At 39.5% G+C, this 25,673-nt stretch overlaps 1 protein-coding gene across 1 annotated transcript in view; it reads left to right on the forward strand.

Annotated features, from left to right (window-relative positions):
- LOC126458613 (coiled-coil domain-containing protein 137) overlaps nucleotides 1-22,537 on the forward strand; it is a 45,471-nt gene extending 22,934 nt beyond the window's left edge. The window contains exons 3-4 of the mRNA XM_050095779.1: nucleotides 2,929-3,276; nucleotides 22,251-22,537. Coding sequence (XP_049951736.1) covers nucleotides 2,929-3,276; nucleotides 22,251-22,484 — 582 coding nt within the window. The 3' untranslated portion in view covers nucleotides 22,485-22,537. The remainder of the gene's footprint in view (nucleotides 1-2,928; nucleotides 3,277-22,250) is intronic.
- The last annotated feature ends 3,136 nt before the right edge of the window (nucleotides 22,538-25,673 follow it).

Raw genomic sequence — 25,673 nt, forward strand, 5'->3', positions numbered from 1 at the left:
CAATTGTCCTCTGCAGTGAAAGGTAAGAAGACGCCCCTGGGAAACTCGCCGTCTGATCACAATATAAACTGCATGCGGCAACTACTATGCAAAAATAGAATTATCTGGTTAAGGGAAAAAAATGCAAGAGAACCAAGAATCTTAAACTTTAATTGCGTCATTTTTCTATAACAACTCACAAAGTAAATTAAGAAAAATGTAGAAGTATATGTTAATAAGATACTGTGGCAAGTGTGCATCTTTGTTTCATTAGCAATAATATTTGATACATGCAACTGGTTGCACATTTAAATTGACTTACTAACATGCGACAGCGGCTGTTGTGTTTCTCACAGGACTGTCCATTTGACTCACCATTCTCCGCCGTGTGCCAATAGTTTGGGTATCGTGCTCTACACTCATGCCCTCCTGCTCACAGCTTGCTCTGTAAGTTTCTCGTGATGCACTGGTGACTAGGATATTCCAGAGATTGGGGTTGATAAATAGCTAGTCTAGGTGGGTTGGGAGAAATATCAAACAGTATGCACCTCGTTTCTGGACATGACTTAGGGAAACATAGTGCTGTTGAAATAATTGATTAATATATTGAATAACAGGATAGTACCGAGTAACAAGGAAGGGGTGCACTCCTAACTTTTTTTTTTGAAGGATCATCAGTATCATTATTGGATGTGACAGTCTGGGAAATGTGCTTTTGAACTAGACTGGTGGAATAATTATGTATAGTAGGCTGAGTTGAGAATGGTGGTGTATAATTGTAAAGAGTATGCATCTGAAGAAGTTTACTTGCCTTGAATGCCAAGGCTGTTGGAAGGAATGTTAGACATGGAAAGGATGGCAACTGTGAAAATGCCTGTACTGCTGTTTGCTTGTAGGTTAAATGTTATCAGAAGTGTGTAGCTGACCATTGGTCATCAAGGAAAGTGGCTTGAGATGTGGAATAGGACCATCTGAAATTTATTTGGGAGTATGTATTTAGAGATTCGAAAAATTTCAGTAGGCCAGCCTCACCATGAATCCATATGGCAGTTAATGTCATCAATGCATGTAAACCAAAAAAGGATTGAAGTCTTAAGAATCTGTGGAAAGCCCCTCCAAGCACGCGGGCATAGGAAGAAGCCATCTTGGATCCTATGGTGATATTCCTGTTCTGTATATTGTATGTCTGCCCCTTAAAGGTAAACAGTTATTGGTAAGTACAAAGTTGATTAAGGTGGGCAGGCGTATGTAGGGAATCATCTGGGTGCTGGTTGAGATAATGTTCAGCAGTTGGCAGAGCAGGTACATGGGGGAATTGTTGATGTAGAGGATTTGGCATCAGTGGTGAAAGCAAGGTGTGTTGTGGGAATGGGAATGGGCGGGGGGCGGGGGGTCGTATTTCAGATTATCTAGGAAGTGGTTGTTGTGTTACTTGTGATTGTTCAGATGCAGACTGTTTACACCAAAACAACGCAGTTTCTACGACAGCCTATGTAATTATCCCATGTTCTTAGTTCAAAAGAACATTTTCCGGGCCCTTACATCAAATCCCAGTATTGTTGATTCCTTCACAAAACAACTTCGGAAAGCATCTCTTGTTAGTCATTATTGTCGTCATCCTGAATGCGTTAATCAGCTGTTTCGATAGGGCTATGCCTCCTTAAAATTATACCTGGAAATTAGATCCATTCTGTCTGATATTTTGCCCGGCTCACCTAGATAGCTATTTGTCGTCCCCCAATCTCCGAAATATTCTGGTCAGACCCAGTGTTCCTTCTACACTTCTTCCCTACCCTTGTGACTGTCCATGCTGTGAAATTTGCCTGATAGACCCTTGTACTACCACTTACTCTAGTACTGTAACTGACAGAACATACATTACCAAAGCGAGAGCTAGCTGTGAAACGATACATGTTGTGTACCAGCTGTTCAATCTTCTACATTGGTATGACTACAATCAAGTTATCAGTAAGGATGAATGGGTATAGATAGAGGGTTTATAATGGCAGCACACAATATCATGTTGCAAAGCATTCTCTACAACATGGTTTGTGACCGCAGTGCTTGTTTCATCACAAATGCTGTCTGGACTCTTCCTCCCAACTCCAGTTTTCAGAAATTCACCAGTAGGAACTGGTTTTACAACATGTGATTAGTTCTCACCTCTGATCTGGCTTCAATTTATATTTATTTCTGTGGTCTCGGCATTTCTTTTCAGTACCTTTGTCTTTTCTTCACTTGTTTTTATTTTGTTTTCTTGTCCCCCTTCATCTGTTTACCATGTGTAAGACATTATTTTTACACACACATTGATTCTTTAATGATGCTTTTTTAAGTAATTTGTCTTGCAGATTGCCATACCTTCCACATTTAAGTTCTCATATTTTCAGATATCATCTGATGCAGGTACCAACAATCAGTCTTTCCTCTCATCTTGTTCATTCCATAACTCTTCCCATTTTCTAAATTTCACATTCCTTTTCCTTCATCCTTCTTCCTTTCCCCTCAACCTACCTGCCAGGAAAAAGAGCCACTGCCTCTGTAAGCATGCATGTTTCCACATCTTTTGTGTGTTTTCTTGTGTAATGCTTGTTGAGTAGATTTGTTACACTTTCAATACAATGTCTGAGTAACAGAAATTGCAGGATGTAAACAATAAGCAAAAATGATGTAAGGCAAACCACTTATCTGCTTGTGGTCTTAAGTACATGCAACCCCACAGACACCCAAATGTTGTTGCACTTGTAGCTGCCTTCCATAGTATCACTATGACTGCAGATTGTTGCCTTTGGGTGGCTGTTGGGTTGTATGTATCGCAGTGTGAACTGTAATTGAAAAAGACAAAGTTAGTAACATTTCAGAAACACGTAGCAGAACAAAGTGCAATGCCTTTTCTCATTGTATGTAAGTATGAATGCAAATATGTATATTTACAATAATATGTTTCAGGAAGTAATAAAAGAATCCCAGTTTGAGGATAAATTTGGAGTAAATGTTATAAGAGATACGGATACAGGTGAAGTGGTTAATGTTGTGAAGAAACCAAAGGATCCTATTCTTGAGTTTGATGCAGCAAAGAAAAAGAAGAAAAAGAATGATAGTGCAAATGCCACCGACAGTTTGTCGAAAACAGCTAGGAGACGGCAAAAAAAACTGGAGAGGAAACAATTGAATAACAGTGATATGGAAAGAGATTTTGACATGTTTAAGGACAATGTGAAGTTTGGAGAGGTTGTCAGTGAACCTCCACAGTTGAAAGCACCAAAGGGAATCAAAAGCAATCCACTGGAATCAAAGGTACGTTGTAATGAGTTGCTGCACAGAGACAAAACAGAACGTTCTATTCTGTAGTCTCCTACAGTTCATTCGACTGTTCATGACAGCATTATATTGTATGTGGTGGATATATTGTTTAAGTTCAGATAGTTATCCCTGACTTGAAAGATCCTTATAAAAGATGATGACCTGTACTACCGTTGTCTGTGTCCTCCATTACTAAAAGTCTTGGTATTTGTGAAATGGAGAATTTTAAAGAAGAATATCAATGTTTTCCTCATTTTTTGTGTGAGTTGTATAGTGTTGGATTCTCCTTTGCAATCTGGTCCCACTGCAGGCGAGAGCAGTGGTGTTGGACGCCAACTCGTGTTCTCACTCTTGTTTAGAGTGATTGCTCTTAAGAAGTATTTTTCCGTTGTCTTTCTGCATAGCTATATTTGTGATCTTTTCTCTTCATCAGTTGTCACAAGCACTTGGTAGGCTCCCATGGAATTACGATAATTGGAGAGAAAGTCTTCTTGTCATCAAAAACTTGTCTTTTGGTCATTTTTAATTTTTTTAGTTATGGGAACATACAGCTATTCACATCCTATTTATGCTCCGAAAACATTGCCGAGATCACATTGCATTGCAGCCTGTGTGTTATTACTAATTTTTGATTTATGTAAAGTTTTGTATTGGTTATAAATGTTACCTGAATGTTTGTAAAATAAATAGGTAAAATTGTATGTCAAGGACTATTCACCTTCTATCTGTGGTTAAAATTGCTTAAATTGATGTAAGATTGTGTCACTATTCAGGTACATTTGCAGAAAGTGAGTTAACCAGAGAGTGTCTTCAAACTTTATTCTTGTAGCACTTCTTTCACTCTTAAGTATGAAATGTTTATAATTACATAAATAATTCCTGTTAGGATGTTAGTCATGCTTTATAGCTGGAGGCTCTTCAGTCTCTTTTATGCCTTTAACTATGGAAATACTTGGTATTGTGTAAACTGCCAACTTTATTCTGTAAGTAAAGCAGTCATCAGTTTGAAGATTGTTTTGAACACCAAAGTGCTTTACTAGTCATGGTCCTGTTGGCAGGGCTATGCAATTGCCTTCCACTGACCTTTGAACTGACTTCCTGAGCCAATTTAATGTGCATTCCAAACCACAGTGCAGCTCGGCATTTTTCATATCAACAAACGTTGCCATAGATGAAAGAATGTAACAGTATTAGAGAAGGAAAGTTGCTATCCACCATATAGTGGAGATGCTGAGTCGTGATAGGCACAACAAAAAGATTCACACAATTATACATTTCGGCCATTATGGCCTTTGTCAGCAGTAGACACACATACATTCATGCACACACACACACTCTCATGCAAACGCAACTTGCATACACGTCTGCAGTCTCAGACAGCACCCGTGCATGATTGGAGTGGCAACTGGGTGGGGATAAGGAGGAGGCTGGGCTTGGGAGGGGGAGGGATAGTATGTTGGGGGTGGCAGGCAGTGAAGTGCTGCAGTTCAGATGGGGGGCTGGAGAGGAGGTGGGGAGGGGGGGGGGGGGGGTTAAGTAGCAGAAATGAGGGAAATAAAAAGAAATGAAAAGACTGGGTGTGGCGGTGAAATGACGGCTGTGTAATGCTGGAATGGGAACAGGGAGGAGGCTGGCTGGGTGAGGTCAGTGACTAAAGCCCGTATTACACGATGTGCCTAAACCGTACACCTATGCACCAACACTCCTAATGTGCATACCTGTAACTACAAACTGGTTCACTTCCGACCTATTACACCATCCACGCGGGATATACCTAGCACGCATGCCCAGCAGCAGACTGTACGCGTGAAAATAAAATAGATGTCTTATGTCCTGATGTCTTGTAAAGTCACTCGTTCTACTGCGCGCGCAACTCGAGGGCGATTGTATGATACACTGAAGCGTCATACGTTCAAATTATTTGTGAACTCAAGGTTCCTATTTTCTACAGTTATGTATTAAGTAATAGTTTTTCTCTAATGTAGGTTAGTACTGTTCTGAATTACAGACGCAACAGTTTTATATTATGACACTTCATTACACAGGTATATGTATTTCAAAATTTACATTTGTACAGCATATTGCACATTGAGGATCTACTTGTTTTTGGAGCTATTGCCCTAGCAGTGACAGTAAATCTTTGGATTAGGGCAGAACGGTGACGAAAAAGAAAAGTCAAACGTTGTTGGGTTCGACCCTGGCTGACAAGAAGGGTGGAAGGCAGGGAAATATATTCACTGTTAATGAAAGAACTGAGGCCCGAAGATCTGCAAGAATTTCGGAACTTCGTTAGGATGGACATGGCCTGTTTCGAAAAGCTGCTGTCTATGATAGAAGATGGAAACAGAAAGTGTGACACAGTCATGAGGGAGTCTATCTCACCTTCTAGAGAGTAAGAATTATATGGTTACGTTTTGTGATCATTCCAGCCTAGATCACTAATAAAATACTGGCGAATGCCCTGTTATGTTGCTGGCTGGTTGTAACATTACGTTTCCTGGCGAATGGGGAATCTTTTAAGAGTCTGGCTTTTAGCCACAGAATAGCACAGCCCACCATTTCAAAAGTTGTTGTGGATGTGTGCACTGAAATTTGCAACACATTAAATGACCAATACTTAGGTGTTATTTTTCCAAGTTTGGACTATACTCAGAATTTTGCAGTCCTCGTCTGTCGCACTGAGGCAAACTGCAAGGACTTTCTCCCTTTCACTGCCAGTTTCTCTTTTCTGGCATGTTGTAATCAAGCAAGAGGTGCAATTAAATCAAACCTGAACTTTCGTAAACTGAGGCGTTATGATACAAATCGAAAATCACCTTATAACGTTATATGCATATTCCTCAGAAAGAAACTATTTCTGACTACCTTATTATGATACAGTGGGTCATACATATACCTTTCCTCGCTGTATGCCTGATTTCAGACGCTTAATTCCTCTCTGCACCATTTCATTTCTAGAATACAAAGCTATCAATAGAAAAAATCCTTTCACAAACAGCTAGTATATAAGAGTCTACCTCAAAAAAAAAGTTTCTTGTCTGCATTTGTGAAACCAGTTTACTGCAAAAAATGCAGAAGATTCCCAACGCGAAAAATCCCCAACACGAACGTCTGTAATTAGCCACTAGACACCTAACAATAACCAAACAACAAGCAGAAAGCACCGTGGTACACCCTTCTGCGCATGCGCGAATTATTACTGCCTACTGCGCATGCGCGGATTGACGGCAGTTTAGAACTGCTCTCTATTCCTGCGTGCAGATAATGTGTCTGCTAATTTTCGTAGTTTCACCCGTTCTACCGCTAGATGGCTGTCACGGTAGACCAGTACCATTCGCGGCAGATCGTCGTGCAGAACCGGCTTAACAAAGGTTGAGGCCAGGAGGGTTATGGGAACGTAGGATTTACTGCAGGGAAAGTTTCCACCTGCACAATTCAGAAAAGCTGGTGTTGGCGGGAAGGATCCATATGGCACAGGCTGTGAAGCAGTCATTGAGATACCATGTTTGGCAGTGTGTTCAACAACAGGGTGGTACACTTGTTTTTTGGCCACAGTTTGTCGGTGGCCATTCATGCGGACAGACAGCTTGTTAGTTGTCATGACTACATAGAATGCAGCACAATGGTTGCAGCTTAGCTTGTAGATCACGTGACTGGTTTTACAGGTAGCCCTGCCTTTGATGGGATAGGTGATGTTAGTGACCGGACTGGAGTAGGTGGTGGTAGAAGGATGTATAGGACAGGTCTTGCATCTAGGTCTATTACAGGGGTGTGAGCCATGAGGTAAGGGATTGGGAACAGGGGCTGTGTAAGAATGGACGAGTATATTGTGTAGGTTCGGTGGACGGTGGAATACCACTGTAGGAGGGGTGGGAAGTATAGTGGGCAGGACATTTCTCATTTCAGGGCACGACGAGAGGTAATCAAAACCCTGGCGGAGAATGTAATTCAGTTGCTCCAGTCCCGGATGGTACTGAGTCACAAGGGGTATGCTCCTCTGTGGCTGGAGTGTGGGACTTTGGGAGGTGGTGGGAGACTGGAAAGATAAGGCATGGGAGACTTGTTTTTGTGCAAGGTTGGGAGGATAATTACAGTCAGTGAAGGCTTCAGTGAGACCCCCAGTATATTTTGAGTGGGACTGCTCATCACTGCAGATGCGACGACCATGGGTGGCTAGTCTGTATGGAAGGGTCTTCTTGGTATGGAATGGGTGGCAGCTGTTGAAGTGGAGGTATTGCTGGTGGTTAGTAGATCTGATATGGTTAGAGGTACTGATGTAGCCATCTCTGAGGCTCAACATCTAGGAAGGCAGCTTGTTGAGTTGAGTAGGACCAGGTGAAGCAAATGGGGGGAGACGTTGTTGAGGTTCTGTAGGAATGTGGATAGGGTGTCCTCACCTTCAATTCAGATAGCAAAGATGTCATCAGTGAATCTGAACCAGGTGAGGGGTTTAGGATTATGGGGTTTTAGGAAGGATTCCTCTAGATGGCCCATGAATAGGTTGGCATAGGATGGTGCCATTCGGGTGCCCATAGCTGTACCCCGGATTTGTTTGTAGGTAATGCCTTCAAAGGAGAAGTAATTGTCGGTGAGGATATAGTTGGTTATGGTGACAAGGAAGGAGGTTGTTGGTTTGGAATCCATAGGGCATCTGGAAAGATAGTGTTCAATAGCAGTAAGGCCATGGGCATCAGTAATGTTAGTGTAGCGGAAGGTGGCATCAATAGTGATGACCAGGGCACCGTGTGGTAAAGGGACAGGAAATGTGGAGAGTCGGTGGAGGGAATGGTTAGTATCTTTTACATAGGAGGATATGTTCCTGGTAATAGGTTTAAGGTGTTGGTCTACAGAAGCACAGTTAAACTGGCCACAATGGGTCGTCCTGGGTGGTTGGGTTTATGGACTTAAGGAAGCATGTAGAAGGGGGGAGTGCAGTGAGTGGTAGGGGTAAGTAGAGAGGTGGACTCTGGGGAGAGGTTCTGGGATGGGCCTAAGGATTTGAGTTGTGACTGGAGATCCTGCTGGATTACTTGAATGGGGTCACTGTGGCAAGGTTTGTAGGTGGAAGTATCTGACAGCTGACAGAGTCCTTCTGCCAGGTAATCCTTGCAGTTCAAAACAACTGTGGTGGAGCCTTTATGTAGGCATGACAACCAACAAGCTGTCTGTCCGCATCAATGGCCAAAAAACAAGTGGACCACCGTGTTGCTGAACATGCTGCCAAACATGATATCTCAATGACTGCTTCACAGCCTGTGCCATATAGATCCTTCCTGCCAACACCAGCTTTTCTGAATTGTGCAGGTGGGAACTTTCCCTGCAATAAATCGTATGTTCCCGTAACCCCCCGGGCCTCAACCTTCGTTAGCCACTCACCTCACCCATCCAGCCCCCTCCCTTTTCCCATTCCAGCACTACACAGCTGTCATTTAACCGCCACACCCAGTCTTTTCGCCTTCTCTCCTGCCCTCCGTCGAAACTGCAGCACTTCACTGTCCGCCACCCCCACCATATTATCCCTCCCCCTCCCCTCCCCACCCCACCCCAGCCTCCTCCTTACCCCCACCCAGTCGCCACTCCCATCATGCACTGATGCTGTTGTTCCCAATGTGATTTCAGTTGTCTGAGACTGCAGACATGTGTGCAAGTTCCATTTGTGTGTGTGTGTGTGTGTGTGTGTGTGTGTGTGTGTGTGTGTAATCCTGATAAAGGCATCGCGACTCAGCCTCTCCGCTATGTGGTGAGTAGAAACTTTCCTTCTCTAATATTGTTAAATTCCATCCTGGATTTTCCAGAGAGGAAAGAAGTGAGATGTGGCATAAAAATCCTAGAATTGACTGGGGATTGAACCCAAGACTTTTATATTTGTAGTCTGGCTCCTTACCGCTGGCCATTGAGCCACTTTCTTCATTCCATAACAGTATTTAATTTCACCAACAAAACTCTTCTCACACTTGTCATATATGGTAATAAACTTGTGAATCAAATTTTATAATATTTTTCATAAGTAACCACACACAAGATACATTTTATTACCACAGAAAGTTCTTGTATGACTTTCAATACATTTAATAGTTGCGCAGGCAAAGACAGACTTTACACTTCACTTAGAATTGTGAACATGTTCTATGAAGCTAGGGGATGGAGCAGTGAAATTTCAAAATGAAATAATGAACATAGCTTTAAATGCGAACATTTTTAGGTTAGGCTTTACCGTGACTGTTACTGACATTAAATGAAACAAAAAGTTCACTGTTACCAGTCACTGTTTTATTTATTTCCACGACGCGTTTCGAAGGTTTAAACCTCCATCATCGGGTGGATTTACATTAGTAAGTATTACATTTGTGTGTGTGTTGTGTTACGACTTTTGGAGGAACTTGTGGCACTGCCTAGTGGAGAAACGAAACGCTATTTCAGAATATGGTTTAGGATTACTTTGGACGAAAAATTAAACTGATATCTAATGGTAAACTTTAAATAAGTAAACTACAGTACCTTCAGTGATCACAGGTTCCTTTTGCTGTCGTAACACATCACATGTATACTGCCACATTTGTAAACAAATATGGTGTCTGGAATCAGCTGGGTGCAAGGTTCGTATAGCAGAAGTGAAGACATAATCGCAAAGTGCAAAGAATATACATCATAACAATATTATTACAGAATAATTGCTTTAAGCATTTAGCGGTGTTTGTTTTGAGGTGTCAAATATATGTGTGTGTACTTCAGGTGGTATATAAATCCAATTCTGACAAGTTAAAACAGCAAACATTCGTACTCGTTTATACAATCAGGTGAAATGTTAAAATGGCTTAAACTTCATACTTATTGATAACAATTAGGTGAAATGTTACAGACTATAATTACAATGATCATATTGGCTACAACAGTAAAACCATACTTACATTACACGCTTTGATTGGGTTAATAAACAGATGTGAAGTGAGGGGCTGGAGGCAGAAGGAGAGGTAGAGAGAGAGAGAAAAAGTGTGTGTGTGTGTGTGTGTGTGTGTGTGTGTGTGTGTGTGTGTGTGTGAGAGTAAGTGAGTGAGTGAAAGGGGGAGAGAGAGAGAGAGAGAGAGAGAGAGAGAGAGAGAGAGAGAGAGAGAGAGATGAGAGTGATTGTATGAGAGAAAACATTTACATGGCAATGAGTCTTAAGATGGCATGTTGCATATATTAGCTGCCTAAAGGTTGGGGTAATACGTTGGTTAATGCTATTAACATATGCAGATAGATATACATTTGTGCCAGTAGTTGATGTACATACAGTTTTAAGCTGACAAGGGGTACAAGCTGTTGGTGTGATGAATTATCTGTGAATGAGGTCAATCTCTTGTAGTCTTGGCAGCTGCAAATATTTATGGTAAATATTAGGTGTGTGTGTGTGTGTGTGTGTGTGTGTGTGTGTGTGTGTGTGTGTGTGTATTTTTATGAGTGTAGGCAGTTGCTGAAAATGGAGATGATACTATTGTAAATATTGTCATTTTTGTCATTTAAGATAGATTCTGGTTGTTTCATTTGATGTTTGTATATTTGGAGTGTTTCAAGGATGTCTAGTTTTCTGCCTTTTGGTTGGATGTGTAAGATGCTGATACTTGTGTTGTTAACATGGTGTTTTGTTTCATGCAGGTGGGTAGCTATTGCTGATGTGTGATATTTTTTGTTTTTTAGTGCTGCCATGTGTTCCTTGAACCTAATCTCAAATGATCTGCCTGTCTGGCCTATGTAGAAACAGTCACAGTCCAAACATTCAATTTTGTACACACCTGTGATGAAGTGGGTGTCGTGTGCCGATGTTATGGGGTAACTTCTGTTCAATCTTGTTGTCTGTTTTAAAGGATATGCTTATGCCTTTCTGTTTGAGGACATTGGCAATCTGGTATGAAATGTTACCCAGAAAGGGGATTGTATGGAAGATGTTATTTTCTTTTTGTTTTTTGTGTTGTGATTCCTTTGCCATTATTGAGTGTTTTAGGGTGTCTACTATGGAGCTGTTATAACCATTTGCAATAGCTGTTTGTTTTATTATTTCAATTTCTTGATCACATTTATCTTCTGAGAGTGGTAGTTGGATAGCTCTATGAATCATGTACCGGAATGCTGCCATTTTGTGTGCTGCGGGGTGGCAAGAGGAGTTGTGGATTGTGGTATGTGTTGTGGTAGGCTTCCGATAAATTTCAAACTGATGTCTGTTGTTCTTTATTCTAATGGTAAGGTCTAGGAAATTTATACTGTCTTTTCGTCTGCAGAAGAAGAGGCACTACTCTGCAAAGGCTTAAAACACAATGTTCAAGCTCTACTGGATCAAAAGAACCAAGAAAAGCTCATCACTTGTGCAACACAGATCTCGACCATCGCCTTTAACTCTTTGATGCACAGATTTTATGTTTAATTAATTTTTTAATAAAACATGCATTTTCTATGTCTGGTGGGGTTGCTAATAAAGGAAAACATGAATTAAAATTTTTTATTGTATTGATTTTGGTTTTAGATGGTGGTATATATAATATACCACCATGCCACTTAGGGCCGTACCTAAAGTTTTTGAGATATCTTGGTTTGTGCTTGTAACTCACCTTTAAATTCTACTCTAAGCAGTAATAATTAGTATAATTAATGTAAAATAATTTTATTTCTGGCAATTGGTCATTTACAATACAAAATCAAATTACAAACCTTACAAATAAAATATGTTTCTTATTCCTTTTTGTGAAAATCTTGAAAGCACCTTTTTGTTTTGCTAAGGCACAAAGGCACTTTGCATTCAGCGCACATCCAGAAAGTGCGCACTTGCTTCTTTTTTGTACTGCATTTCGCACAACGTCTGGCGGTAGTACGCTCTGGCTGGTGGGATGAATTGTCGAGACGCTGGCGTGAGGAAACATATGGCTTGTTTTTCTTTACGTGGACTTGACTCTCATGAAGTCTAGATGGCCTCAATGGTGTTTTCTGGGTTACTAAGCTTTGCAGGATACTCATCCTGAAGACTTTGGCAGTCATTTTTTCTCTATCGCCTAGTTCCTTCCAAATTATATAGCTGTTGACGATACTGACATCAAGCAGGTGAAAGAATATTCGGTGCCACCACTTTTTACTTCTCCGGCTTATTTCATATGATTTTTTCAGTTGGTCGAACTTGTCGACATTGTTCATGTGTGCATTGTAATCCATCACTGCTTGAGGACAAGGTAGCTCTATGCGTGAACCATCTCTTTCACGGCGAGTCACTGTAGTAACTTCAGGACTGTGAAAATTTGAAAGGAGATGAACAGCTCTCTTATCTTTCCACTTCAAGTAGAGGATGCCACAGTTGCTGACCCTCCAGTCAAATTCACCTCTGCTTAATTCTTTGTCTGTTTTTAATTTGGGTAAATGTTTCCTTGTTGGTTGAACTGTCCCACAGGCATATATGTTTCTCTGCTGTAAACCAGCCAACAAGTTATAGCTATTGAAATAGTTGTCGAAATAAAGATAATGGCCTTTATTTACGAGTTCAGAGGACAAACTCAGCACTACATGCTCCCCAAGGCCTGTTTGCACTGTGTCACCTACTTTTCCGGTGTAAATATCAAATTTCAAGTTGTAAGAGGTCTTGTCACACAGCATCCACACTTTGTAACCACGCTTTATGGGTTTATCTCTCATGTATTGTTTCATACTGTTGCGGCCTTTGAATTTGATCATTGACTCATCAATTGCTAGGTGTTTGCTGGGTTGGTAACACTTGGAAAAAGATTCAGATAGTATCTTGATCACTGGTCGCAGCTTGTACAGTTTGTCATAACCTGGGTGTCCTTTTTCTGGATGCAATGTGTTATCATTCAGATGAATGTTCCTCAGTAACCATCCAAACCGATTTACTGCCATCAGAGATGCAATATAACGATCATGAAGTTCTGGGGCACTAGACCAGTAGTCTCTGTATGCTGGCATACGCTTTATACCCATCAAAATGTTGATTCCCAGGAAAGTTCGTATTTCATTGTCAGTTGTTGGAGTGAAAGACTTGCCAGATTGCGTCGCATATAAATTTGTTTGGAAAACGATTAGCTCAACTAGCTCTTTTGGAAATATTTTTTCGAATATATCGATAGGTTCTGGATCATCAATGTCCCTAATAAAAGCACTTGGTCCTGATTCACTGTCGAACTGCATTCCTGAGGTAGCATTGAATTGTTGTCCCCAAGTTGGCGCTGTGTCAGCAGCGCGTTTTGGCGGAGTGGACTCACTTTCTTCCTCGCTCTCTGAAACTTCGCCTTCAGACGACACAATAGCCTCCGCAACAATGCTTGCTTCATAATCAGATTCGTCATCTGTGGTGTCAACAGTGGAATCCTCGTCTGATGGAATTTCACACAATAATCGTTCGATTTCTTCATCTCGTAAGCCTCTTCTTGACATTTTCATTTTCAAACAACAGCCTGAATCCAAGTAAAGAATACGTAAGCAAAACAAAATGGAGAAAGAGCTAAAATAAGTCACAACACAATTAAAAACTAAACTTTGTAGCGGAGGATTTCGAATTTTATACTAGGAAACGAAATGCAATAGAATACTGCTACATGCACGGTGGTACAAATAATATACCACCAAAATAAATTGTATATAAATAACGGAAGATTGTGCATATGAATGTATACATGGGTTCATACCGTAGCTGTGACGTCCAAGATATGGAAAAAACACAGGCGCAACAAGAAATTCGTTATAAACCACTATTCACACGCAAAAACCATGCACAACTCAGCACGCAGCTTTCACAGTTGTAATCTATGCAATTCTTGGCGGGAACTGATTCCTTATAGGCAGTGAGTGCCATCTGTCTGATAAGTAGAGAACTAGGTGAGCATATTAGAGTGGTGGTCGTGCAGTTAAACCACTGTGCAAAGAGCCAAGAAAATTTTCAAAAGGTGGTATACTATGTATACCACCGTGCTCCAAAGAGTTAAGAAGCAAACTGACAGAATATCAGCCTGCCACAAAATCAACGAAATCATTGAAAAGGAAATTGCAAAACCTTTCCCAGCATACAAGAAAAGAGAAGAAGCCCTTACACGTACCATTAAGACTAAATTACATGTGAATAATGCAATAATTGTAAAAGCTGACAAGGGCAACACAACTGTTGTAATGGACAGAACAACATACATAGAAAAAACTTTAGAATACTTCCAAACCAGCAACATAACTGAAATACATAAAGATCCAACAGCCAGAATACAAAAGGAGATTAAACACATTTCAAACAACATTAACTTCCTACTCACCATCCAGGAAGCAAGAAACATTGTAACAATGAGCCCACAAGCACCTTGCCTCAGATCACAACCAAAGATCCACAAAAACGGGACCCCCATCAGGCCCATAGTGAACTGTAGGAACAGCCCAACATTCAAGCTCAATAAAATACTCTTCAGAATTCTCAAACAAGCATACACATTCAATAATGAGAGAAAACTTAAAAACACAACAGAATTTACACAATATGTCAAAAACATACAAGTACCTGATGGAGCCACACTTGCCTCATTTGACATACAAAACCTATATTCCTCTGTGCCAATAGATCCCACACTACAGATAATTAATGCCAACCTACATAAACACAAAAATATCCCTTCAACTCACATTAATGAACTAATGGACCTGCTTGAATTCACACTTTCACACAACTATTTTAAATTTAACAATAAAATCTATCAACAAACAGATGGTCTGGCAATGGGCTCAAATCTTTCCGGATTGCTAGCAGAAATATTTATAAGCAACCTAGAAGACAAAATCCTGAATTCCAATCACCACCTCCTCAAAAATATCATTTACTACTACAGATATGTAGATGATACCATCATATTAATCAAAGACACTAAAGATGACATCAGTGAGTTGAATCAGTTATTCAACAACTCCCATGAAAACATAAAATTCACAGCTGAACACCAAAAAGACGACAGTATAAATTTCCTAGACCTTACCATTAGAATAAAGAACAACAGACATCAGTTTGAAATTTATCGGAAGCCTACCACAACACATACCACAATCCACAACTCCTCTTGCCACCCCGCAGCACACAAAATGGCAGCATTCCGGTATATGATTCATAGAGCTATCCAACTACCACTCTCAGAAGATAAATGTGATCAAGAAATTGAAATAATAAAACAAACAGCTATTGAAAATGGTTATAACAGCTCCATAGTAGACACCCTAAAACACTCAATAATGGCAAAGGAATCACAACACAAAAAACAAAAAGAAAATAACATCTTCCATACAATCCCCTTTCTGGGTAACATTTCATACCAGATTGCCAATGTCTTCAAACAGAAAGGCATAAGCATATCCTTTACAACAGACAACAAGATTGGACAGAAGTTACCCCATAACATCGGCACACGACACCCACTTCATCACACAGGTGTGTACAAAATTGAATGTTTGGACTGTGACTGCTTCTACATAGGCCAGACAGGCAGATCATTTGATATTAGGTTCAAGGAACACATGGCAGCACTAAAAAACAAAAAATATCACACATCAGCAATAGCTACCCACCTGCATGAAACAAAACACCATGTTAACAACACAAGTATCAGCATCTTACACATCCAACCAAAAGGCAGAAAACTAGACATCCTTGAAACACTCCAAATATACAAACATCAAATGAAACAACCAGAATCTATCTTAAATGACAAAAATGACAATATTTACAATAGTATCATCTCCATTTTCAGCAACTGCCTACACTCATAAAAATACACACACACACACACACACACACACACACACACACACACCTAATATTTACCATAAATATTTTCCGGGCACAAAAACGTGCAGTAAGAATTATATGTGGTGTGAACTCAAGAACATCCTGCAGAAGCCTGTTTAGGGAACTAGGGATACTAACTACAGCTTCCCAATATATTTATTCCTTAATGAAATTTGTCATTAAAAATATATCACTTTTTCAAACCAACAGCTCAATTCATGGAATCAATACTAGAAATAAGAATAATCTTCACAAGGATTTAAAGTCACTTAGTCTTGTACAAAAAGGTGTGCATTATTCAGGAACACACATTTTCAATAACTTGCCAGCAGCCATAAAAAGCTTAACAACCAATGAAATTCAGTTTAAGAGAAGCCTAAAGGATTTATTGGTGGCCAACTCCTTCTACTCCATTGATGAATTTCTGAGGAAAATCAACTGATTTGTATATAAGTACAACATAACTTCTGCACAATTTCAGTGCAGTAATGTGTTCACTGAAAATTTGTGTGTGTGTGTGTGTGTGTGTGTGTGTGTGTGTGTAAGTATAATCTAACTTCTGCACCATTTCAGTGCAGTAATGTGTTCATTGTAAATAAGTATTACAGTAGTTGTATTACATGTTTCTTACCTTATAAATAAATATAAAACTTTTTTATTTTAAATTCAGTGCAATAGTATTTGTAAAATGACTCTTAGTGTTCATTAAAAAATGACGATCATTCCACTTGGGACCTGTGGAATGGTACATTAGCTTATTTGTTTTAGTTTAAATATTTGTCATGTATTGTTGTTTTTCTGACATGTTCCACATCCTGGAGGACCTCCTCACTACGGATCAATTGGAATGAAAGTAAATCTAATCTAATCTAAAAGCTGCCAAGACTACAAGAGATTGACCTCATTCACAGATAATTCATCACACCAACAGCTTGTACCCCTTGTCAGCTTAAAACTGTATGTACATCAACTACTGGCACAAATGTATATCTATCTGCATATGTTAATAGCATTAACCAACGTATTACCCCAACCTTTAGGCAGCTAATATATGCAACGTGCAATCTTAAGACTCATTGCCATGTAAATGTTTTCTCTCATACAATCACTCTCATCTCTCTCTCTCTCTCTCTCTCTCTCTCTCTCTCTCCCTCTCCCTTTCACTCACTCACTTACTCACACACACACACACACACACACACACACACACACACACACACACTTTTTCTCTCTCTCTCTACCTCTCCTTCTGCCTCCAGCCCCTCACTTCACATCTGTTTATTAACCCAATCAAAGAGTGTAATGTAAGTATGGTTTTACTGTTGTAGCCAATATGATCATTGTAATTATAGTCTGTAACATTTCACCTAATTGTTATCAATAAGTATGAAGTTTAAGCCATTTTAACATTTCACCTGATTGTATAAACGAGTACGAATGTTTGCTGTTTTAACTTGTCAGAATTGGATTTATATACCACCTGAAGTACACACACATATATTTGACACCTCAAAACAAACACCGCTAAATGCTTAAAGCAATTATTCTGTAATAATATTGTTATGATGTATATTCTTTGCACTTTGCGATTATGTCTTCACTTCTGCTATACGAACCTTGCACCCAGCTGATTCCAGACACCATATTTGTTTACAAATGTGGCAGTATACATGTGATGTGTTACGACAGCAAAAGGAACCTGTGATCACTGAAGGTACTGTAGTTTACTTATTTAAAGTTTACCATTAGATATCAGTTTAATTTTTCGTCCAAAGTAATCCTAAACCATATTCTGAAATAGCGTTTCGTTTCTCCACTAGGCAGTGCCGCAAGTTCCTCCAAAAGTCGTAACACAACACACACAGAAATGTAATACTTACTAATGTAAATCCACCCGATGATGGAGGTTTAAACCTTCGAAACGCGTCGTGGAAATAAATAAAACAGTGACTGGTAACAGTGAACTTTTTGTTTCATTTAATGAACATAGAACATAATTTAAAAAGTATAGGGCACATAGACAGCAGAGTAAATGACTGACTACTTCACTCTTAAGTAAAGAAGTTTGGTGGTGTACTCGACATAAAAAAGCTAAATAAATTTGTTCTTTTCCATTTGTTATCTCAACAGCAGTTGCATGTAACAACATAATTTTCAAGGTCCTGTTATAGCTGGCTTCCACTGTACATGTAATGCATTACAAAAATCATCATCATCAGTTATCTGCTATATTAGCAGGTCCTTTGCCTCTCCATTTTCTGCGATCCATTGCTTCCTTCTTAAGGCTGCTGTATGCTGTACCGTCCATCATGTCATCCAGTATGTGGAATCTCTTCCTTCCTCGCTTCCTTTTCCCTTCTACATAACCTTCTAAAACTGTTTTTATCAGTCCGTCATTCTTTCTTAATATATGCCCAATCCAGTTTCTTTTTCTTCTCTTTATTACATCTAGTAACTGTCTTTCCTCTCCCACTCTTCTCAGTGCCTCTTCCTTTTTTTACTCTGTCCATTCAACTTATTCTTTCCATCTTCCGCCATGTCCAGATCTCAAAAGCCTCCAGCCTTTCTCTGTCTTTTTTCCTCATAGTCCACGTTTCAGCACCTTATAGAAGAACACTCCATACAAGACATTTTATGAGTCTCTTTCTGAGTTCTCTGTCCAGACCGCTGCAGAAGATTCTCCTTTTCTTATAAAACGCCTCTTTTGGCATTGCTATCCTTGTTTTAATTTCTGTGGTGCGCCTCCAGTCGGTGTCTATCCTGCTTCCAAGATACTTAAAATTTTGCACCTGTTCTAGTACTTCTCCATTCAGCATAATTTTTATTTTCTTATTTCCTCCTAGTGCCAATACTTTTGTTTTATTTGTGTTAATTTTCATTCCACATTTTTTTCCCGTTAGTTGCAATGGTGTCCACCAAATCCTGTAATTCTTTTTCCCCTGTAGCTAGAAGGACCATGTCATCAGCAAATCTCAAACACCCTACTCTTCTTCCTCCAATTTCTACTCCTTTTTCATCTACTGAGCATTGGTCAATCATATTTTCCAAGTAGATGTTGAAAAGAGTAGGTGACAAACAGCATCCTCGTCTTACTCCTTTTCCTAGTCTGATCCAGTCTGTACTTTCTCCTCTCACTTTAACTGAAACTTTTTGATTAAGATATAATGAGTTTTATAAGTCTTTTGGTTTTCCAGTCCACTCTAGTTTCCCTCATTATAGTCACCAGCTTGTCCCAAACCACACTGTCAAATGCCTTTTCTAGATCGATGAAGCACATATATAGGTCTCTTCCTTTTTCAATAAACCTTTCTCCCAAGATTCGTAGAAGCGCTATTGCATCTCTGGTGCCTGTATTCCATCTAAAGCAAAACTGCTCCTCGCCAAGATTCTCCCCCATTACTTTTTCAAGTCTTTTATTAATTATTCTTAACATCACTTTGGCTGCATGTGAAATGAGGCTAATTGTCCTGTGCTCGCTGCATTTCTTGGTTCCTTGTTTTTTTCGGTAATGGAATCATTACTGTTGTCAGAAAGTCCTCAGTCCATTCACCACTGTCATATATTTTATTACATAACCTCAATATTTCTCTTATTCCATTGTGGTTCAAGCATTTTAGTATTTCTTCCAGTATTGTATCTGTACCTACCGCTTTGCCATTTTTCATTGCAGCTATGGCAGACTTTACTTCTTCCATTACGATGGTCGGTCCTTTCTCGTCATCACTTACACTGTTGTGTGATTCAAGTTCCAGAGTTTCTGGTTTGCTATTTGCGTCATATAGCTCTTTTATATATTCTTTCCATCTCTGGAGGACATCGTCACGATCTTTGTACACTAGCTCTTCATCTTTACTCAAAATTTCCATAGTAGCACTTCCTGCTCTGTTTTGTTCCAATGTCATAGTCTTTACTCTGTTGCATAGTAAGTCATATCTTCCCTTCCTGTTCAGTTCTTCAATTTCATCACATTCCTCTTTTAGCCATTTTTTCCTAGCCTGCTCTGTTTCTCTTCGCAGTTCATTATTTAACCTTCGGTATATCTTTCTTGCATCTTCAGTGTTCTTGTTTTTCAATTTTCTTCTCTCCTCCATCTTGGAAATCATTTCTTGTGCGACCCATGGTTTTTTTGACCTTTTCCCTTTTACATATCCTATATTTTGCTGTCCTGCTTTAATGATTCCTTCTTTCAGCATATTCCAGTACTCGTTGGCATTATCGGGTGCTTCTTTGTCTCGTAATGTGTTTAGAAACTCCCGAGACAGCATTTCTGTAATTTGTTCTTTGTTGGATCTTATCTTCTCTAAATCCCCCTTCTTCACCATGGTCGCCTTCTTCAGTTTTTTCATTCTTATTTCTATTTCTGCCATAAGTAAGTTGTGGTCACTATTAATATCTGCACCTGGTAATCTGTGCACCTTCTTGATTCCATTCCTGTATCTTTCTTCTACCAGTATAAAATCGATTTGGTTTCTGTATTTATCCCCTGGTGATTTCCAAGTGTAGAGCCTCCTCTTGTGGTTCTTGAACCATGTGTTTGCCACTATCAGCTGCCTTTCCCTGCAGAAGTCAATTAACCATTCACCTCTGTCATTTCTCTTTCCAAGACCATGACTGCCTACTATGTTTCCCTCTTTCCCTTCTCCCACAATGGCGTTCCAGTCTCCCATTACTATTTTGCAGCATTTTTTATTTTCGTCCATTATTCTCTCTATTACATTGTACGTTTCCTCTACAATTTGGTCATCATGTTCTGAAGTTGGCATATACACCTGGACTATCAGTAAATCTTTTTGTGCTCCTTTCAGCCTTACACCAATAACCCAGTCATTTGCATAGTCTACATATTCCACACATTAAGCCAATTCCTTTGTCATAATCATTCCTACTCCATGAATTCCTTTTACTTCTCCTCGTGAGTAGTAGAATACATATTCATCTGACTGCAACTCTCCATGTCCATTCCATCTTACCTCAGCAACTCCTACGAGGTCCATATGATTCTTTTCCATCTCTCTTTTAAGGTTTTCTAGTTTTCCTGCTTGTAGCAGAGTTCTGACATTCCAGGTACCAATTCTCGTTTTGATTTTTTGCCTCCTTTCAAGTTGTGCCCCCCCCCCCCCCTCCCCCCCCCCCCTCCCCCCTCGGAGATCCGAGTGTGGGGGACTATTTTACCTCCGGACACTGATTTAACATGAGAGGAAGCCATTTTTTGTGCATAAAATGGAGACTGCATTATGCAGGGAAGATAATCTGCGGTGGTATTCCGTTGCCTTCCGCAGTTCTGGAGGCTGCCCCTAGCATGGGATACAGGAGCTTTTTGCAGCCGCCCGCTCTGGGTCAGACGCTGCATGAGAAGTACAGGTTGGAAAATGAAAGACCCCTAGCCCTCGAAACCTAATAGCGTCAGGCTCGGAAAAGAACAAGAGCTGGCCGAGGGTAGCCAGATAGGAAAGATAAACGTGAGGAGCGTGGCATAAGTAAGTGGAAGCAATGCCAGGACTCAGCTCGGGGCCCCATGTTCGCCAGTCATGTATCAGTAGGTGTGACTCCCTGAGGGAATTACAAAAATACGTAGCCTATATTCATTAAAGTATTATGTAAGAATTGGAAGTAAATCGGTCAAGAAATTTTTGAGATTTGTGTAAAATACGCTTTCTCTTTATGTATTACATATCTATTTATATATTACATGTTTTACCAAAATATATAAGCTGTTTCTGTCTGTATGTTCATTGGTGTGTCGTGCAAAAATTTGTGGTAAATCAGTCAAGTGCTTTTTGATATTATTGGATATGTTTCTCCTTTATGTATTACATATGTATTTATATAAAACTTGCAACAGCAGAACTGTCAAGTCAAATGTTTCCTTTTTCATAGCAACAATATCAATACCATCTACAGTTACGGACAAAATGTCAAGCCTTTCTTATGTGATGACCTTTTATACGTGTGGCATTTGTTTTTTATTAATTTTGAGATTGGAAAATGTGATTAGTAAAATCAAAAGGTTGCATTGTCTCTTCCTGCATTATTTCATTACAGGTTAATGATTTTTGGTTTATATTAACCCAATTGCTAATCAATTTAAGTTAGCCACTTCTCTCTGTACAGCATTACTTCATCAGTAGATTATCAATTACATCCCTTGAACCAATAAACTCACATAAAAATTATGTGCCTACAGCCTGGAAGAAAGGATCTATTATTGAAGACTTTTCTGGAGAACAAGTATGGTACAACAACAACAACAACATCATCATTGTCGTCAGCTAAGCTGGATTTGACTGTGAAAAGGAAAAAACTTCCTGCTGCAGAACTTCGCCAACTTGAGCTTCAAAGGCAGGCAGCTGTTAATGCCTACAGGTTTGTCAAATCAAAGAATCTGGATAGACGGCCTCTGGCACTGTTAGAAAAATGAAATATACCAAAATATTTTCATATTGACAATAAATTATACTTTTTTACTTAAAACATTTGCATTTTTCTTGTTTGTGTGCGTGCTGTAATGGCGATCTAGCTCTGTGCTGGACTATGCAGAAGAAAAAGCAGAATATACACCTACACAATAAAGTAAGACTCAACTGTCAACAGTGACATGTGTGAAATTCACTTTTCAGAAAGTAGATGTTGCCAAAATGACAACACATTTGAATCTTTGGCCACTCAATTCAATTATTGCAATCTAGAGTGAGGTACCTATTGTACTATGCTGAAAGGTAGAATACTTTGCGCATTGTCAATTCAGCAGTAGGTGGACAGCTGACCCTAGTGCACATGTATGCGTAACAATATTGTTACTGGTCAGAGTTTCACAATTCCAATGGGAATGCAGTGCCACCATGACAGAACCATCACAGACAGCAGCAAAAAGAACACAACCAAATACATTGAGACTAAATTTTAGAAGCAGATGACAAATTCAAACACAGATCTAGCTGCAACATCAGGACAGTGTAGTTGGTTTTATGAATGTGTGTTATGTATTAGCCTAGCTCTGGAGAGGACATTGTCTGAAAGCTCAGTAATGCTTTCAGTGTCATTTATGTACACATAGCAGTGAGTGTTACCTTTACCATGTGGAGTTAGGTGTCACTGGGACTAAAAGGAGAAATTCTGTGTAACAAATAAGATATACACTAAACACACAGCTTTTTATTCTTGGTATTTAGATTTTTGTGTTAACATCACCATACAGCACGTGAATGCCAATTGCGAATACATATGAATCAGTACTTCACATCCAGTGCACTTGCCCTTTTTTTGATGTAGTGTTATGCTATGAGATTGCTGACTGAAATTGGCATTAATTACAAACTTAAATCACTGTATTTTAGCACAAAGGATATTACTTGATCTAGTTACAAAAAGGTAAGTAGTGTGATTTTGTGTGAAAGACAGTATTACTTAAATGGGATGTTGAAGAACTACTTTCATACCACTGTAGTGAAAGTATATTGTGGGTGGGCTAACGCCACCATTGTAAATAACCTATCATGAAACTGCATAGTACTATGTACCATTGTTACCAGTAAATCAAATCCAGTCAATATGCTATACTACAGGGTGTGGCACTCAAATAAGATGATTTGTGCAGATGAGATGGGAGAGCTGTTAGTGAGGCAAGGAATTTACCATGCTCGTCTGCACACCTGCACCTATAGCTACATCCATACTCTGCAAGCCACTGTATGATGCTTGGTGGAGGGTACTCTATCCCACTAATCATATCCTTTTCTGTACTTTAAACATAGCTGCGCTACAGCAACGGTTCCACGTAAATCAGACTAAGAGCAGCCGACCAGTTGCAAAGGATAAAGTAATCTTTACCTAGGTTTCAATAGATATAAATCTATCTTCTTCAGAAGACGGCAGTATTATAACAACATGAAGTGATATGTCCTTATCGTTTAGGCAAACATCTGCATAGTTACATTAATTATATAAAATATAGCCCTGAAAACAGGGTTTGTCAGACAAATAAAATAGGTACATAGAAGTTGCAAAGCGCCTAAGCGATGTTTGCCTAAACGATAAGGACATATCACTTCATGTTGTTATAATACTGCCGTCTTCTGAAGAAGATAAGATTTATATCTATTGAAACCTAGGTAAAGATTACTTTATCCTTTGCACCTGGTCGGCTGCTCTTAGTCTGATATCCTTTTCTTTTCCACTCACAAATAGAAGGAAGGAAAAATAGTTGTCTGTATGCCCCTATACAAGCCCTAATATCATCTCCATGGGCCTTTCATGAAATTTATCTTGGCAGCAGTAGAATCGCTCTGCATCAGCATCAAATGTCAGTTCTCTAAATTTTCTCAGTAGAGCTCTTCGAAAAGAACGACGCATCCCTCCAGTAATTCCCATCTGAGTTTCTGAAACATTTCCCTAATCCTTATGTCTTGTTCAAACCTACAGGTAACAAATGTACCAGCCCGCTTCTGAATTTCTTCGATGTCTTCCTTTAATCCGGCCTGGTGTGGATCCCAAACACTCAAACAGTACTCAACAGTGGGTTGCAGTAGTGTCCTATGTGCAGTCTCCTTTAAGGATGCAGTCTCCTTTATGGATGAAGCGCACTTCCAAAAAATTCTCGCAATAAACCAAAGTCTACCATTTGCCTTCCCTACCACACCCTTCACATGAGGATTCCATCTCGTATTGCTTTGCAACTTTACACTGGGATATTTAATTGACACGACTGTATCAGACAACACACTACTAATACTGTTTTTAAACATTATGGGTTTGTTTTTCCTGCTCATCTGCACTAACTTACACTTTTCTACATTTAGAGTTAGCTGCCATTCATCACACCAACCAGAAATTTTGTCTAAGTCATCTTGTATCCTCCTACAATTACGCAATGAGACCACCTTCCCACAGATCACAGTATCATCAGCAAACAGCTGCAGACTGCTGGTTACCTATCCGCCAGATCATTTATGTATTTATAAAATAACAGCGGTCCTACCACACTTCTTGGGGGCACTCCTGATGATATTCTTATCTATGGTGAACACTGGCCATTGAGGACAACATACTAGGTTCTGTGACTTAAGAAGTCTTCAAGCCACTCACATACGTGGGAACCTATTCCGTACACTTGTACCTTCGTTAACAGTCAGCAGTGTGGCACCATGTCAGATGCTTTACAGAAATCTATTAGTAATCACTCTGTTATGTGATAGGAACAATTCTTTTTCAGATGTGAATAATTTAATTGGAACATGCAGTGTGCCCCCTCCCTTTTGATCCCTCTTCTCACGTGTTCTACCTCTCTAGTTAAACTTTAATTTTAAATATTATCTGAAATGTGAACAATACTTTAATACATGCAACTGTATCTGTTTATAGATAAACATGCATGACCTAAGAATATTGGACAATTTCGTGGGAGAGGTGGTCACTGCAATTCCAACACACTGCAATTGAAGTATATGTGATGAGTAAAGTTACCAACAGTGAAATAAAAGCTTGCCAGCAGTGTGTAGTGGTAATTGATCTTTAATGGCACTTGGGGAACTCATGGATTTTAATAGTACCTTTAACTATGAAACTCCTGTTAATTTTCTCACCACAAAAGCACATTTACCTCACATAATGG

This window comes from Schistocerca serialis, chromosome 2, assembly GCF_023864345.2.
Source record: "Schistocerca serialis cubense isolate TAMUIC-IGC-003099 chromosome 2, iqSchSeri2.2, whole genome shotgun sequence".
NCBI classification, from domain to species: domain Eukaryota; kingdom Metazoa; phylum Arthropoda; class Insecta; order Orthoptera; family Acrididae; genus Schistocerca; species Schistocerca serialis.